The sequence below is a fragment of the Thermobia domestica genome, chromosome 3, assembly GCF_964235325.1.
Source record: "Thermobia domestica chromosome 3, izTheDome1.hap1.1, whole genome shotgun sequence".
Lineage (NCBI taxonomy): Eukaryota > Metazoa > Arthropoda > Insecta > Zygentoma > Lepismatidae > Thermobia > Thermobia domestica.
Window position 1 is genome coordinate 335,324,068 of NC_137456.1, and position 17,656 is coordinate 335,341,723.

The 17,656-nt window shown below is 34.6% G+C and overlaps 1 protein-coding gene across 2 annotated transcripts in view; it reads right to left on the minus strand.

Moving 5' to 3' along the window:
• Nucleotides 1–13,211, minus strand: part of LOC145681235 (uncharacterized) — a 32,455-nt gene extending 19,244 nt beyond the window's left edge. The window contains exons 1-2 of one of the 2 annotated variants that reach the window (XM_081752785.1): nucleotides 12,708–13,211; nucleotides 5,859–6,176 (exon numbers count right to left, since the gene is read on the minus strand). In XM_081752785.1, the coding sequence (XP_081608911.1) occupies nucleotides 6,137–6,176; nucleotides 12,708–13,069 (402 nt within the window). In that variant the 5' untranslated portion in view covers nucleotides 13,070–13,211 and the 3' untranslated portion in view covers nucleotides 5,859–6,136. Of the gene's footprint in view, nucleotides 1–5,858; nucleotides 6,177–12,707 lie in introns of those variants that run through there. The other variant, XM_081752784.1, reaches the window with a different exon arrangement.
• Between the last annotated feature and the right edge of the window lie 4,445 nt (nucleotides 13,212–17,656).

Below are 17,656 nucleotides of genomic sequence, written 5' to 3' on the forward strand. Positions count from 1 at the left end.
ATTCGCACGTCTGCCACAAATCTGTTACACTGCTCGAATGTTTTCATCTATGACTAGGAGTCAACCTAGTGACAAATATTGCACGAGTCTTCAGTACCAATACCCAAGTTAAACAAGTGAATATAGATTTAAAGTGTGAAACTAAGACTTCCAAACTAAGCGAATTCAATATTCAGACTGGAGGTAAAACATCTGTAAATACTGGTTGCAATAGAAAACAATGTCAAAAATAGTGTTTGTTCTTTGGACATTGATTCCATGTAAAGAAGGGGTTATTTTCCCTTACTCTATTAATTCTGTGAAAATAAATGTTGAAAACTATCGTTAATTTGAAGTACTTCCAATTTCAATAGAGGGTGGGGGGATGAGATAGAAGCTACACTTGGGACGCTGAAAAGGTCTGAAAAACATCTCTCTAAATCTTTTTGAGTCTTTCTCTATGAAAATCTGATAAATGAAGTACTAATACATTCAACAACTTCCGGTTTCGATGTGCTGCTGCGGGTTGTGAGGTTTTATATAAGAAACAGAAGTTATATGCTTTCCAAGTATAATTTGTCGACATCTATTATCATTTGGGTTTTATTATGATAACTTTTGAAACCAGAAATGGACAATTTCAACCTCTTCCGGTTTCATCTTAGAGTTAACGTAAAACAAAACCAATTCTTGTCAAATTAATGAATTAAAAAACACTCATATCGATATGTTTTATCGTTTTTGTTCTATAGATGTGTTAAAACTGGTATGCTTGAAACAATTTCTGTTTTGGAACAGTGTAGTCGATGGTTATGCTTACTTGTCCTGAGACGCTGGAAATGGCTGAAATCTTTTTAAATAAAATAATTACACGCTGTTTGTTACAATTTTCGTTTTACGTCGATAAAAGTTGAAACTGGAAAATGGTAATTTTAAAGTCTATGGTTTGAATAGAGCTTCAACGCAAAGTAACGTTTTCTCGACCAGCAAACTCGAGTCGAAGAACACATCCATATTTCTTAGCGTTTTGGCTCTACGGAAATCAGTGTTTAACCCTTTACTGTTCACTATGACTTAGAGTTGGCCAAAAAATCTCAAACTTGTACAGGATGATATATAGGCACTCTATATCATCTCTACTGATTTTGAAAATTTTCCCGCCAAAACTCTTCGAGTTATGAATTGTTACCATATGATTACATTGTACAATATGCCTGTATTCATAGGTGTAACCATATGGTAACATTGGTCAATATGGTGTGCTTGTTATGTAAAAACCATTTCTACTAGAGCAGTACGATAGCAAATTGAAATATAAGGCCAGTTGCAAAATACTGAATATATTTTAAACAGTGTTCAATTACAAACAATACTTTTGTGTTACAGCTCCTAAATAGTCATGTTATCAAATATCTGGGGCATATAATTACAACTTACAGACACTTGTCAAGAAATGATGGTGACTTTTTTTAGTGCCAGTTAGTATAAAAATGACAGTGTATTTATTTGGACTAAATAAATTATAAATAATGGTTATGGTATTGGATGTTTTCTTGCACTGTAATGTAGTGCTTATGGACATATTTCTTTACCATATAATAAAATTTTTAGAGCAGTATAGCTAGTTTCTATGAATGGAATACCAGGAAGCAGTTTTTGTTTTTATTTCAGTAAAAGACAACCTTGCATCACATTTCATAACGTAATTCGACTAGTACCACATTTCTAAACCGGCACCTTCCTTTAGACGTATGGATAGGTCAGTGGGGTATATTATCTGTTGTAGTATCATCACTCGGGCGAAGTTTTCAGTGGTCGACCTGTCTTTCCTTGCGGTTTTATTATCGATTCTACAGAGGACCGTTCTCTCTTTGGTTTCCCATACGTAGCAAGTGCGTACGTAATATCAGAACGATATACCTTCAAATATATGTCTAATTCTCTAACCATTTTACGGTCTCTCCTGCATATCAGTCAGCTGTTTACTACAGCCAAGTCTAGGATGTAGCCGAAGATTTTGAGGTACCAATGTTTGGCTTTCATTGTACGATAAATTATAGTTAGCATATTTGATTTATTCACTGCCCCTATATGTTTGTTTTATCATTTGATAATAGCTAGGCACTAAACATGCACTTTCTCTTTAAAACTTTGGAGTCAGCATCAGAATCGATTATGTCATCTGGTAGAGATGTAAGACCTTTTGGAATGCTATTATTCTGAAAAAAAGAAACAAAGGTAAAATTATTCTAAATCAGATATTTTTCGATTGTCTTTTTATGAAGTAAAACCTTCAAGCATGAAATAGATTTTGGTAAATATCTGGATTCAAACAACGTGATTTAGAATTGTATTATGCTACATAGAATTTACTGAAAATACCAGTAGCAAGTGATAGATATTACGCCAATGGATGTGAATAGTGAATATGTAGGAAACAAAAAGGGAAGGGTTTATATCCACTTTCTACTAGTAGTTTTGAAATGTATATTCAATATCAAGCATATAATATGCTACAATTTAGCAGCAACACAAAGAAAATTTGCAACAGCAGAATACTTCTACGAGATGCATAAACATATATAGGTGCTAAATGATTCAACATACCTCACTGTCAGGTACATAATCTTGATCTTGAGGAACTTAGGTCTTCATCGGATTCGGACGAATCAATGTCAGGCAACTGCGATGAATCGGATATGACACCTGTTGCTCCTTAAGACTTTTTCGTAAAACACATTGACCGAGATACAATCCCCATCCATTTTGAGCGACGACGAACTGAACTCTGAAATGAACAAACTAAAAAATATAATAAGTCAGTAAGCTATAAATTTATTTCTCATAGATCAGCGTTCAGGATAGATCTGGGTAAAAGAAAAAGGGGTACACAAATTGTACCTAAAACACATTTACATTTAACGATATCCCATATAAAAGTATTATTAGAAATGGTGTAATACCAACAAAACCTTTACTGACAACGCCCCTGATCACAGTTCACTAGATTTACGAAAGCCGAAAATGAAAATGGACACTCCTTAATGAAACAAATTGATGAACCAAACTCTAATATGGAAAATTTCACAGAGTAAAGACACATAAAGCATTTGTTTCATGTATGAATATCGACAATTCAGTAAATACACTTGTACATAAAATCGAGAAGAATACAGCTCAATAAATATTATAATTTTATTTCCTCATTGAACAATGTAACCATAGGGTTACGTGAGGTTTAACAGCCCTAAACGTACTCGTAAAGTGATATAATTGATAAAATTAAATTTAAAATCTTTCAGTTAGGCTTTATAAACAACTAGAAGTCAACAAAACAAAATTACGGTTACTTACCTAATACCAGGAATATTTCCTCTTCACCCTCTGTGAATTCTGGCTTCTACTAACAAACACAAAACATCTTTCCCTCGTAAAGTTACCCGAACCCACTACAAGGTGTCAGAACGAGTCAGCGTACGAAGCGGAAAGGTGCAGCCATATGGTAACAATGACCAACAACGGAATATTGAATTAGCGTTTACGTTAGACAAGTTCGATTATTTTGTAACCATATGGTAACGAAAAACAGTTAAGGGTTAAACCGCAATGGTAAATCTAAGATTTCCGTTTCTCTTATAGTGCTGTAAATAGTCAGGTTGAACCGTTTGAAGAAAATACTTCTCCCTATCTACTAGTGTTTGTTGTGTGGCGATAAATGTTGAAACCACACATCGTTATTTCTAATCACTTCTTGTTTGAATAGAATCTCAACGCAGGAATTGAACATGTTCTTTAAATGCCAAATCGATTGCAAGAAACCGCAAGTTAATAGCTTTTAGCGCTTCTGCTGTAAAAAAAATCAGTTCTGAAATTGGATGTAATTGTAAATGGGATCAACTTGCCATTTTAAAATTCTTTGAGTTTTATGGTCAACGTTTCCACCGGCTAGGCTAAAGGAGACAGTGATGATAAGAAATGAAAGAAATTGTGGAATGATAGTAGCGGGATGGGGGAATAAGCCCGACATAACCCACGCAAACGGTGTTTGTCCAACACAAAGTTCACTTGGCAGCACTTGCGTTCGAAACAAGGACCCATGCACCAGAAGCGAACGCTCTACTACTGAGCCAGTGCGTCCTCACTTTAAGAATGTTGAGGATAGTCATTATACATTGTGTTGCGAAGCTGAATCCTCTGCACAAATGTGTTTCTCGTTATCATATGTTGCAATTAAACGCCGAATTGTTTTCACAGACCCGCATTACCCTACCTGCTACCGTTTTCGTTTTGACACGAAAATGAAATCTAAGTGTTATGCCACACGCTTATGCCGACCAGGCTAAACGGGACAGGGATTATGAGAAATGAATGAAATATCGAAACGAAGAAAATAGAACCCCAAGGAAACCTACTTACACGGTGTTTGTCTACCACAAAGTCCGATTGGCGCAAGCTAGGATCGTAGCACTGCCTCGGTGTATCAGAGGTGAATGTTCAAAAATTGACCCGTTTTAATTAAAAATTAAATTAAATGAGTTCTTTAGATTCACGTCTCACGAGTATGTCGGCTAGTCTAAAGGACAAAGGAATGATGAAAAAGGAATGAAATATTGAAATGAACAAAAAAGAACCAAGAAAAATCCACATACACACGCTTGTCTGTTATTGTTCAGAAGCTATAATGTTGAAACTGGAAATGGTCATTTAAAAAACTAGCGGTCGGAATAAAGGCTTAACGGAGAAAATGGAACCTACATTTGGGAACTGAACCGATTGTAACAAAGCATATCTCGATATCCCTTACCGTCTTTTGTAGATAGAAGTCAGTATAGAATAGAATTATATTATTAAATTTCAAACACTTCCGAATTTGCTAGATTGTTGCGCGTGAAGTATGTCCTCTTTAGACCGTCTATTGAATGTAAAAAGAAGACATTTGTCAATATCTGTTATCGTTCCGGTTCTATGGTGACAAATATTTAAACCGAAACGCATCATACTCGGTTTCAATCGCTCCGGTTTGAATAGTAGTTAGCAGAAAATGTAAGAAGCTGAAGTAATTGTGAATTTGAACAACATCCGGTTTTGACAGAGTTAAAGACAGTCATGATACTGAATCGTTAGAAACAATCGCTTCTCGTTGTGTGTTACAGCTACCTTCTGTGGCAATAAAGGCTAAAATCAAAATGACTAAACTGAATAAAGTTCGGTTTGAAAACAGGGTTAACGGACAAAATTGGACCTATCCTTAAGACACTGAAATACTTAAAATAAAATCATCTTGAAAGACTTGACCGTTTATCTTGTACGGGAATCAGTCATGAACCGGACGTCATAGTAAATTTGAATTACTTTCCGTTTCGGGAGAACTGAGCGAAATAGCGCAAGTAGTAGAGCGTTGCCTTCGCATTCGGGAGGTCTTGGGTTCCATTCCCGTTGTCGACCATCCTGACTGGTGTTTTCCAGTCCCCTTCAGTCCTACTAGGCAAATACCAGGATAGAACGAAGTAAATAGGCCCTCGCCCACATCTTCCCTATTCCTTTTGATTTTTATTGTTGTTGTTAGGTATCCACTATAAAATGGCCTCTGAGCTGTATTTGGTAATTGTTAAATAAATAAATAATTTGAATAGCCTTGAATGTTGTGCTAAGACGATGAATCATGCACAAACATTCGTTTCTCGATATATTAAAATTTTCTATTAAATATATTAAACTTATGCACGTAACACCTTAAAAGTCTCAAAAGCTGCTTTGGTTTTATGGACATTATGTAATATAACTTACCAAAAAGACTTCTGTATACATTTCAAAAAATTAGAGATGGTATTATCTCAGATTCAAAACCATTTTAAGAAATGAAAAAAAAAATCCTTGATTTTAATTTTATTTTTTACCAAAGCATACAAGAAATATTTCTACAAAATGCAGTGTGATTCATTCACTGCTAAGAGATTACAAAAATATTTATTTCACTCGTATAATAAAAGTAAAATAAGGCCGAAAGTAAATATAAATGCAAGCTACAGTGGCGAGAATAATCCGCATAATGTCAAAAGACTTTTCAAATGAAACAGATAAAAAAAAAATTGATTTTTTTGTATCTAGGGTCATTCTCACGTCCAAAATCTAGAAAAACAGCAACACATGATTTATTTTATTCATCTAGTAATAAAGACGACCTCAGGTTCCATTTTCTGAAATTAGAAGAAAAAAATGCAATACAGAAGATGGTTGAAGCTCAAAATATACTTGAAATAGAGCGGTTGGGAAACTCTTCGTGGCTTGTACTAGAGATCTTTTATGTTTCCTAAATTCCCAAAAATGATATCAGTTTATGTCACTCACCGAAAAAATGACAGGATCTCAATTTTAACCACCCGCAGTTACAAGCCGAAAAGCAGCACTTTAGATGCCCAACCTTCCAACAAGATTATATACAACGATCAAAAATGTTTTCATAGCTTGCCAGTAGAGTTGTCATGTCAAATATATACTTCGACGATAGTTTCCAATAAGGTACAAACAAGATATTCTAAGCCAGAATGTGTTTGAAATAGAACGAACCAAACTCTGTTTGTAACTTGTAGCTAGATACACTCTTACATTTTTCTCACATCCGGAAAGATAAAGCTTAAATTTACGACAATTATCTCATAAAAATTACAAGATAAAAAAATTATACGTTTCGCATTTTGAAGTTGAATGGTTCCGATTAAAAACTACAAGTCAAGAAAACGTTACGAAAAAGTTACCAATCATTCTATTTTAAATGTTATCGAACTTCGAATTTGTAATGGTAGATTTTCTGTTTCTCAATGCAAAGGATATAATTTGAAATTTTCTTACATCTATTACGTGAGTAAATATATATATATATATATATATATATATATATATATATATATATATATATATATATATATATATATAATTTTGTGCAAACTACTGTAAAAATGTCATCAGATACCAACAACGAAATTCTTTTCCTCTTCTATTTTCCATTTATTCTAAATTTTGACCTGTTATTTACGCCAATATGAAAAAAAACTATCATGGAAGTGTTTCATTTTAAATAATCATATTGAAATTTCAACAATGAAACAAATTGAGTTGTTTTTGTTTTTAGAATTTGGAAAAGTGTACGAAGGCATAGGTATGAGGCATGAAAAAATTACCAATAATTCTATTAGATACACGCCTTGAATTATGAACGATTAATGGTTTATTTCTCTTTTAATATAGGGTACAATTTGAAATCACGTCAATTTTGTTAGACCAATGTAATGGGTTAATATCTTTTCTAGAATCTATAGGAGTGTAAATATCGACCTAGATATGTCAAGACCTATTTCCTAGCTTTTCCTCCTTGAAGCGGGTTTCGAAACATTACGGATCATTGGCGATATTCTCAATATTAAAGAGGAAGAGTATTTCTTAGGTTTGTTCTTCATATCAGTAAAAAAACTGCATGCTGTGATTTCCTCAAATACTCAACGAGTATGATTATCAATATACATTTTGCAATTATATTTCTTGTGTGCTTTGTCAAAAAGTAATTTAAAATAAATAATTCTTATTGCATTTGGTTAGCTAAAAATTGTTATTGTCAACGGCATTAACTTCTATTTCATCATTTGCAGTTGAAACACCAGCAGTTGCATGAAAATAATTTTTAAAAATGCTGACGAAAATGCTCTGTTTTGATTACAAAATATGTTTTTTATGTTCTTCTGTCGGTTATCCATATGCAATGGACCTCTATGGTGTAAAAGACAATAGTACTGATAACGTTACTGAGGATATCCCATTAGAACGAGTTATTCGTAGCCTCACATCAATCATAGAAAATAATGCCCAGCACGAAGTCCCTTTCTATAATTTCTTCACGTCTTATGACGTTCCTTTAGAATTAGAAGGAAAAGGCAATCGACTAACAAAACAGTAAGAGATAATCGTGTTCAACAGTGTCCTGTGACTCCACAGAAAAACTTGTTAAGGACGAAAGAGCAAAGTTTGACGCCAAAAGTGATGGTTATGTGTGCTTTGTAAGGTGGAATTAGAGTGCGGTTCTAATTGTTGGTTCAAACTGTTTTACAAACTTGCCAGTAGAATCAGTGAGGAGATACTCTAGTGTACATAAAATAAAAGTTCCAATTAGTCGACCATTCGTTATTCAAAAGTACAATGAAGGAATGGGAGGAGTTGATGTTATGGATGGTCTTCATGCATCATACAGACCCAAACTCAGATCCAAGAAATGGTGGTGGAATTTTTTCAATAATGCGCTCAATTTAGCAGTTGATTCTTCTTGGAAATTGCATTGCGAATTTAACACGAACAATGAACACACACATCTAGTTTTTGAGGGAAGTTACCATGGGTCTTCTTCGCATTGGAAACATGGCATCAGTTAGGACAGGTCCAAGATCGCATATCCCTATCGAAGCTCGAAACTCTGACACGCATTACATTGTAGATGCATCACAAGAACGATGAGTAGTGTGCACATCTAATACAAGAAAAATGTGTTTTCTGTGTCAAGAGAGGTTACATCACAAGTGTTCTCCAAAGTACCATAGGTTGTAAGCATCTTTTCAAAGACCTGAAAAAAAGACTGTTAGCTTATGCTCAGCAAAATTCATGACTATAAATATACCACATTGACCTGACACCTAGTCTTCCGTTTCAGGCGCTGCTATCGGCTAAAGAATTCCACTCTCTTTCGCTAAGGATCTCTCGCTTAGCAGCTGCTGAACACTTATTGGCTAAACGCATGGGTGTCGGGGTGTGAGCTTTAGTTCGAATTTTTGCCACGGTTTAAGACATTTTGGCAGCACAATAGTATCGAATTTGAAAAACTTTTTTTGCTATTATAAGTTTTTCAATTTTCTAAAAAGTAATAGTTATATAGTTTATAAAAATACTAATAAATACAGGTACATATACTAAGAGTAAGTGAGTTGTAAGAATGGTAAATATATATCTAAAATAAAAGCTCTTAGATATTCAAGTGTACTCATACATAAAAACGTCGAGCCCTCCAATATATATTTATCCTCATATCTACCACAAATGTAACAAGAGAAGAAACGTTAGATACATTTGAGTTTGCTCTGTGTATGAACAATGTCTTATACTTTCAAGTATTAACATATGTAATGTGTAGGGAAGATATGCAAATCGTATTTCGTATATATATATATATATATATATATATATATATATATATATATATATATATATATGCGTGATTTTGTGTAATGAAGTCATAGAAACGTGGACTGTGTGAAATTCATTAATGTAATTGATTAATTAAATAATTAGAGAAAGTGTTGTGAAAGTAAAACTAAGACGTTAATTCTGCAAACGCGAGGTATCAATGTACCCAAAAGGGACAATCAAATCACAAAATGTTGGCCTGTGGTACGCGACAAATCAAAACAGAAATTTAATTAGGGGTGAAAAAAGGACAGAAATTGAAAATTTTGAATAATTGGCAGCGGTGGATCCATGTCCGGTCCTTAAACGTTTAGTGAATTTGCGTGTGAAAAGTGGACTATATACCACGTGAAAGCTCCAAAGGCACAAACAGTTCCAACAACTGACTGAGGCAGAAACAGTTCCAGGAACTGACTGAATCTATAACAACCGATTGAAGTCACTGCCCGAACCAAACTAAAATCTTGACACAATTCCAAATAATATTTTAATAGTCTAGTACATAGATATCGTAAATATCTTACTTGTAAGATAAATACGTTCATAAAAATAAATTAATCAAGATCGAACCTGTTATGCGCGGAATCATACACAAAGAAACTAGTAACCATTGTAAATGAAATGAAGTATAAATGTAATTGTCGCGGTACTAGAGAAATATCCGAGACTTAAGGGATCAACACAATTGCAAGATTTACGTTAGTAATGTCTTATGTTGGAACGCAAATATGTAAGAAATGACAATATATTGGAATGTTTCATACAACATCTTTACTAGCGTACAAATACACAATTCAGAATGAAAAATAATACACTTTGTGCCATTTAGACTGTTCTGTCCTATCCTTGTTCACATGTATATTGACCATTTGTGACAAGCCTGTTCCCTACGCAACACTTCGCTCCTTCTCCGGCCAACATGCTGCGGTTCTGCCCTGACTTACATAGCCTTACTTCTTTCTAGTGGAGAGCCAGCACAATTTGATTCGTGTCTTTTACATAATAATTCTTATCGTATACGTACACTAGAGCGCTATGATGTCAAACTATATGGATGAGTGCAACTCCGTCCCCCAAAACTGATTTTGAAAATAAAAAGAGCCGATTTTCAGCAAACGAAGTAAAATATGCAATGAGTTTATGTATAGGTTTTTCAATAAATATCCACCTTTTTTTAGTTAGACTTATGTTTTATTACTGACTTTGGAAGTCCTTCGGAAAAGTGACGTACTCGAGATAACGTGGGGATAAAATTACAAACATCTATACGTTTTGTCCGGTATAAAGAAATCACGTTTGTTTTTCGGCCACTATATATGGAACACTATCGCAAAATACCAATATCAAAAATATCTACTAGAATTGTGTGTTTGAAATGTGTATTCAATTTTAGGTAATGATTCCTCCATTAACATGGGTGCACTAGTGATGGGCAGTGGGAATATTCCCGGTGGGAAGGAATTTAAAAATGGGAATATTCCCGGTTTTTTTCCCTGGCCTATAATTTCTCGGGAAGGAATTTATTTCCATTTCTTTACTTTATGTTCCAAATTATAAGAACCATATGACTAATTACTTTATTTTAATATACTATGATTTACTTCTAAGTTTTAAAGAATTTGGAGGTTAAAAAAATTAATATTATTTGACGATACTTTATATAACTAATAATACGATTGTTTTAAGTTCCATTACCATTTGCACTAAAAAGTAAGGTAATTGTTTACAATTGGGCGGCCAAAAGTAGCAAAAAGCAGGATGATTTATGGAAGAAATGAGTTGATAGGGATGTTCAAGTAGTCAAGAAAGTTTCGAACACATTTTTTTTAGGGCAGTAGGGAATTTATACAAAACGGAAAGGTAAATGGAAGTGATTTTCGTGGGAAAAGAAAGTGAACTGTTGGTAACGAAGGTAGAAAAGAACGTGCCATGCGGGGCTCTAAACCGCCTTCATTCGCTAACACTCGCTCTGCAACGCTGTCTGAATTTAATATTGGTAACGTAATTTAACGCATGAAAACATAAAACAAACGCATCGGAATAGAATATCGCAAAAAGGTAGGTGCAAAAGCTGGCCCCCAATGCTAAATAGCAGCTAAAATTAGCAAAGTACTAATTTACAAATGATGAAAAGAACCATTTTGTAAAGTAATTTATAATTATGTAGAAATAGAGATGAAGTAATATTAATAAACCCTGAACCACCATTAGTAATAGACGTCGGGCTGTCTCCTCTCTCTGACTCGAATTTCTGAAGAAGTACTAAACTCATTTTACATGTGAATTAACGTATGGAATTTCGAGAAATAGGTAGAATGATAGATCGTGTATGGCAATGTTGCGTGCTAAGATATAAAGATAAGTAAGTATCTTTCAAATTTTGTGAACATAAATATGTATGCGCAAATATTGATAAATTGGTGAGACATGTATCTTCTAGCATTTACCCAATCTAATTGGTTTATAACATTTATAAATTTAATGTGTTTATAATATCAGTAATAGAGTCAAGTCGAGCAAATCCACTTACATATAAATTAAAACTGTTACTATATAATTTTTTTACACATATTTAATTGAGAGAACATATTGTAAATATTCATTTGTGCGTACTTTCTAGATGTAATAAAAGGCTTGTGTATAGCGCGCTCCCCCCAGTTCTTTGTCACCGGAACTGGAAGAGTCAGTACTACTACCACTGCTATTGCCAGTGCTGCTACTACTACTATTACTACTACTACTACTAATACTGCTACTACTACTACTACTGCTACTTATATCGAGAACAGATCCCAACCAACCCCTGCGGGGCTTCTAACCCGTTCCTACCACTACTACTACTATTGCTACTAACTGCCACTACTACTACTACAATTGCTACTTACTACTACTACTACTACTACTACCGCTACTACAACTACTACTACTTATAATAAAAGAGCTTCCTTACCGCAAGATTTACATCTTAAATCTTTATAACATGCGATTCCGATTCATTATGAACAAGTATGAATCGTTAAAATCACTATGATTTGTTAAAAATCACTGGGGGGATCGGGCTATACTCAATCCTAATAAAATGTTAATAAAGTAACATAGTACCGTTCAGAATATACATTTTAAAGAATCCTCTGTGGACAACAGTAATAATATGCTGTGATATAATAAAATTAACTCAACTTTGAAATCATAATATAGTAATAGAATGCAATTTTCTTTCTGATTGTACATAAATTCCCGGATAATTTCCCATTTTGGGAATCTTCCCGAAAAATATCTTCCCGGGAATTTACCCATCACTAGGGTGCACTCAATTGTGTTTCTGGGTACAACTAGTCTACGTGTGCCGCGCCACTTCCAAACTGTTGATTATTAATTTACGTTAGACGTAGGACTACCTCCCGTAACTATTTCTCGAAAAGTATTCCTTATAACTATAAAATTTCGTACCCATGTATCTGTATTATCAATCTGAACCAGTTATTGTACATAAAATTTAACATTACCTTTCTGTCCCAACTGTATTTGAACTACTTGTAGTAAATTGTGTGTAGTCATCACAGTATGAAGCGCAAGTCTCTTCAATATCTACTTTTCTTAGTGTTTCTATATTATTTTCAAAGGCAGGGTCTTTTACTGCAAATTCAGATTTCATCGTACCAATGTTTAATTTGACATCCGAAGAATACATAGCTACGTCTTTCTCTCTTGTTTGCTCTCCTTCGGTTGAAGATAATATTAATTCTTTGCTGTCAGTTATCATTTCGTATGTCCATCCTTTCCCTTCGAGTGGATCTTCCTGAGGAAAACCATAATCAATTTCTTCTTTGTACAAAAATTCCAACTTAACAGATGCTTCACCAGCCATTATGGCTACAAATTTAATACGAACTTGCAACTATGCTTGATACTTCCATTTCATTTTATGGTGCATGTGTTAATGAAATGGCTTACAAGAACGTTCATAGAAGCAATTTTATACTTGCAATCACATCTTTAAAAATTTCAGAATAATTACTCCACTGTTGCCAGGTCCCTAAATCGAGAAGTCACTACTGGGCCGCCAAAATTCCGCCACTTTCCGCTACCCTTGCTGAAATTCCGCTATTTTCACTGCATTATAAAATTAAACATAAATTGTAAAAAAAAGGAAATAAACGCTGTTAACAAAAGTGCAAAATATTTCACAAATTAATAATAGGACTAAATTCTAAACGGAAACCCTGATTTAGTACTTCACTAAATTTCATGAATTAAAAAAATGAATTTCAGTTTTTTTTGAGTTAATATTATTAAAGTAAAGGTCACGGTCAATACTTATCATTCTTTTATTATAATTTTGTTTATTAACATATTAAGGAGAAGCGGATGCTCAGTGGTAGATCGTTCAGCTCGGTCCCTGGTTCGATCTCAGCTCGTGCCGTGTGGACGTTGTGGTGGACAAACGCCGTGCTTGTGTGTATTCTGGGGCTCTCCGGTTTTCTTCCACCTTCTTCATTCCACCATTTCTCATAATCACCGTATCTTTTAGCCTCAGTGGCATAATCGAGGAACGTAAAACTCAAAGGGCCTTATGCAGAGTCGTTTTGAGCGCGATTAGTATCATACTAAAGAGTTTGACTAACATCAGTAGCAGTAAGGCGGATTTTCATGTGTCCTTTACCTCCGTGAGTTGCGAGCGATTGTGCTAAACAGCCAATGAAATCACGCATCGGAGATGGCGCGCTACACTCGCGTCAGAGTAGAAATTTGTTCAATTCTGACGGAAGTAGCGCGCGTACACTATTGTATTCACTGACTAACATGGCGGAAGTCGCAAACTTTCTATTTTACGCATGCGCATTAGCTAGGGAGTAGTAATTTGGCGCAATATACGCACGGATGTATGAAAACGAAAATAATTTTACGGTGAATACGCTACATGTGATGCTTCCGTTCTAACGCGGGCATGAAAATCCGCCTGTAGTCAGTGTTTTAGTATGACGCTAATCATACCTCGAAACGTCTCTGCATAAGGCGGAATGATTTCATTTCATCTTATACTAACGTATTAACATTATGTAACATCAGTTGTAATTGTAAACATCTTTTTCTTCTAAAAATAGAAGAAATGAAAGAAAAGGGACACATATGTTTTATTCTTACTGCGTACAATAACTTCTAAATTATAATGTAAGAATAATTACAATAATGTCACTTGACATAAATTAAACAAAGATTAGCGTGCAAATAATGTCGATACATGTATCAAGTATAAAATTTATAAAATGTTTCATTACAATTACTTTTAAAAAAAGAAGTTTTTTCGTTAATCCTACTTTGTTTTTAATTTCTCTCCCCAAGAAACTACTATATAATACTATTTAACTTCATAAAAAATTCTATACTTTTGTCTCAATAGTACTTATACCTTACAAGTGAACCCTCTTTCCCCAAAACAATACTCTGATTAAGGCTTGACCAGCACTAAATGCAGAAGATAGATTTGGCCTTATGCAAAATCGTTTTGACGTGTGATTAGCGAAATACTAAAAGCCTGATTATTGCAGGAAATATGTTAGTTGATCTCTTTAGTATCACACTAATCACGCGTCAGAACTACTCTGCATAAAGCCCAAATTGATTAAATTTTGTCACATGTTTTCTAACCTAATATAAATGTTTTGTAATAACCTAATTTCTTAACTTCTTTCAAGCTATGGCGGAAAATTTGAAGTTTTAAGATAGGTTGTCAAAAGTAGCTACATTTTCCATATATTTCGTCCGTCGCCAATTTGTCGCCAGGGCAACCATGTAACTGTACCAAAATTTTGCTTAAAATATTTTTCGTATAAACGCAAATTCTGCGTTGGTGCATTATGTGACGTTCATCTGAATTTGTACACTTTGTGCGGTGTATGCTTCTTGTTGATCTGCTGCCGCCTGGTGGTGCTAAAAGTCAGATTAGAAGAAAAGAAAAAGGAAAGAATACAGTTTTTAGTTGGACTTCAATGTGTGTTGGTGTGTGTGAAACATGATTCAGCAATTTTCTTTTGCTGATCATGTTATGATCTTGTTACCAGACGTAATGTAAAAAGGAGTGTTAGTTGTCATATGATTTGGAAAATCTATCGTTATCTTTGAATATGCGTAAAACTCATTAAAAATAGTTTTGCAAAACTGAATATTTTGGTGATTTTAAGTAAGTCATTATTAAAGTAAATCGGCCCCAAGTAATATTTTATAACGACGAGGGCGTGCGTGATCGAGATTAAGAGTGAAACAAAGAACTTGGCAGGTTGCACTTGAAGGTAATGGACTTATAGTCAGCGACTAATACACAAATTTGTCGAAATAAGTCAATTCTTCAACAGAAATCACAACATAATGCTGACACTGCGTTCGCATGGAATGACTGTCTGTTAAATTCTCTGAATCGGAAGAAAGGACGGTTTTTGTGAGTGGATTCGACGGATATATAGTGTTTCAACTTAAAATGTGATCACATCTCTCGACGAGCCATGGCGGACAGAAAATATTGAAGTGAGTAATAAAAGTATACTTACGAATTCATTACGCAAATGGGGCGACTAATGTAAAGAAAAGTTTGTTTATCTCAGGTACGTTTGTTCGTTTCCAATAAATGGCACTATAATATGTAATTTTGTCAGTTTTTTTCTTTCACAGATTGCATGACGTGGTGAGAACGTGATTGTTAAATAACTTGTGTTCAATTCATTAAAGTAGGTGATGCTCTCGTCTATTTTCGTAATACGCCTTAGGTCTTCGCCCAGGTGATTCCCGTCCGAGTCTGGACCGTACGGTGAGGTGCATCGCGCCTTCCTTGAGCGATTGTCGTGGGGACGAGCTTTCTGAACCCACAAATAAAATAGTGCAAAGCTATATTATTTGAGGCCAAAGTATATAGAGTTCTCCGCGGTGGCCGGTTAAGGAGGGTGGGTACCGAACAGCATTATGCTGGACCGTAATAGAATGGCGTTTCCCTCCAGGGACGGATCAATTAATAATAATTCACGTTTTTATTAATTGATTCGTAATGGATGTAGCATCTGGGAGAAGATCTAGGTGTAATATTCGACAGGTTTCATTCCTCATGATATGCTATATGCGCTAACTTGAAGATATTATTGGTGTTTGTTGTGTTTGTATATTTGTAACTGGTAATCATGGCAGAAAGTGAAAATTCGAGTTTGCAAACTTTGTTTGAAGCTATTAATAAAATTATCGCTGCTGTTAACGATACTAAAGAACAAATGCAATCACTTAATGGTAGTGTAAATGACACTAAGCGACAACTCAATGATGTCATTACCGAGTCGAAAACTGAAACCCAAGCTCAGATAGAAAAGTTCTCTAACGACCTTACAGGTAAATTAGAAATGTTAGAACATAGGATGGATGGGCAAATTCAGATACTGTCGACTGAGTTAGTACAAATGAGAAGTGAAATAGACAGGGTTAGTTGTACTTATGCGGATAACTTTGAAAAACTGTCAGCACGGTTTCAGGAGAAATTAAATGTGCAAGAAACAAAGGTTGATGAGGTTAAGCTTGCCGTAGAAAATACGTTTAGTAAATGCTAAAGCTAATCAGTTAGGAGACCAAGTTAGAGACACTGAGGAACGTATTATAACGATTGGAAATAAAGTTAAGGATTTAAGTTCCGATGTCAATTTAGTAAATGATAAAGCTGAGCGAGCGCAGGGAAAAGTAGGTGAACACGAAAGTAGAATCATGAAGTTAGACCAAAATGTTCGTGAGATTTATGATGTAAGTATAGCAACCCGTGAAATAGCTCATCATCCCCAAACGATGATAGATGATGTAAAGGGTGAAGTAGAAAGTAAGTTCGAGATAGTGAATCAAGAGGTCAGAAACTTGCGCGTAAGTATGATTGAAAGCCAAATTAGGTCATCAACGTTTGTGGGAAATGTAAAACCTGAGGTGGAAATTAAAGAAGAAAAAGTTGACACCAGTGTACGTAAAAACACCAATCCTTTTCTTGATTACGATGTTAGTTCTGTGTTGAGTGAAAATGATTCTTCGGATTTTCACAGTGATAATAGCTTTGTTGGGGTAAAAACTATCAAACGGAGGAAAAAGCGTCAAAGAAAAGTAGCTATAAAGTTACGAGATTTAGATTCTTTCGAGAAATTCTCTGGTCACGAAAATGAATTGACTGCCACTGCTTTCTTGCGCAAGTTTGAAGATCAAGCTTCGCTTATGTCAATTTCTCGTAGTCAATATCTAGACATTATCAAGTTTTTGTTAACTGGTTCTGCGCAAAATTGGTACATCAACAATTGTGGGTTTTTCACTTCTTTCGATCGTTTTGCCGAATTGTTCAAATTAGAGTTTGAGAATGAACAGGTTCGTGCTAACAAATTAATGGTATTGCAATACAAACCATATGATGCAAAAGTCGACGGAAGTGTATACAATTTTGTGTCATATA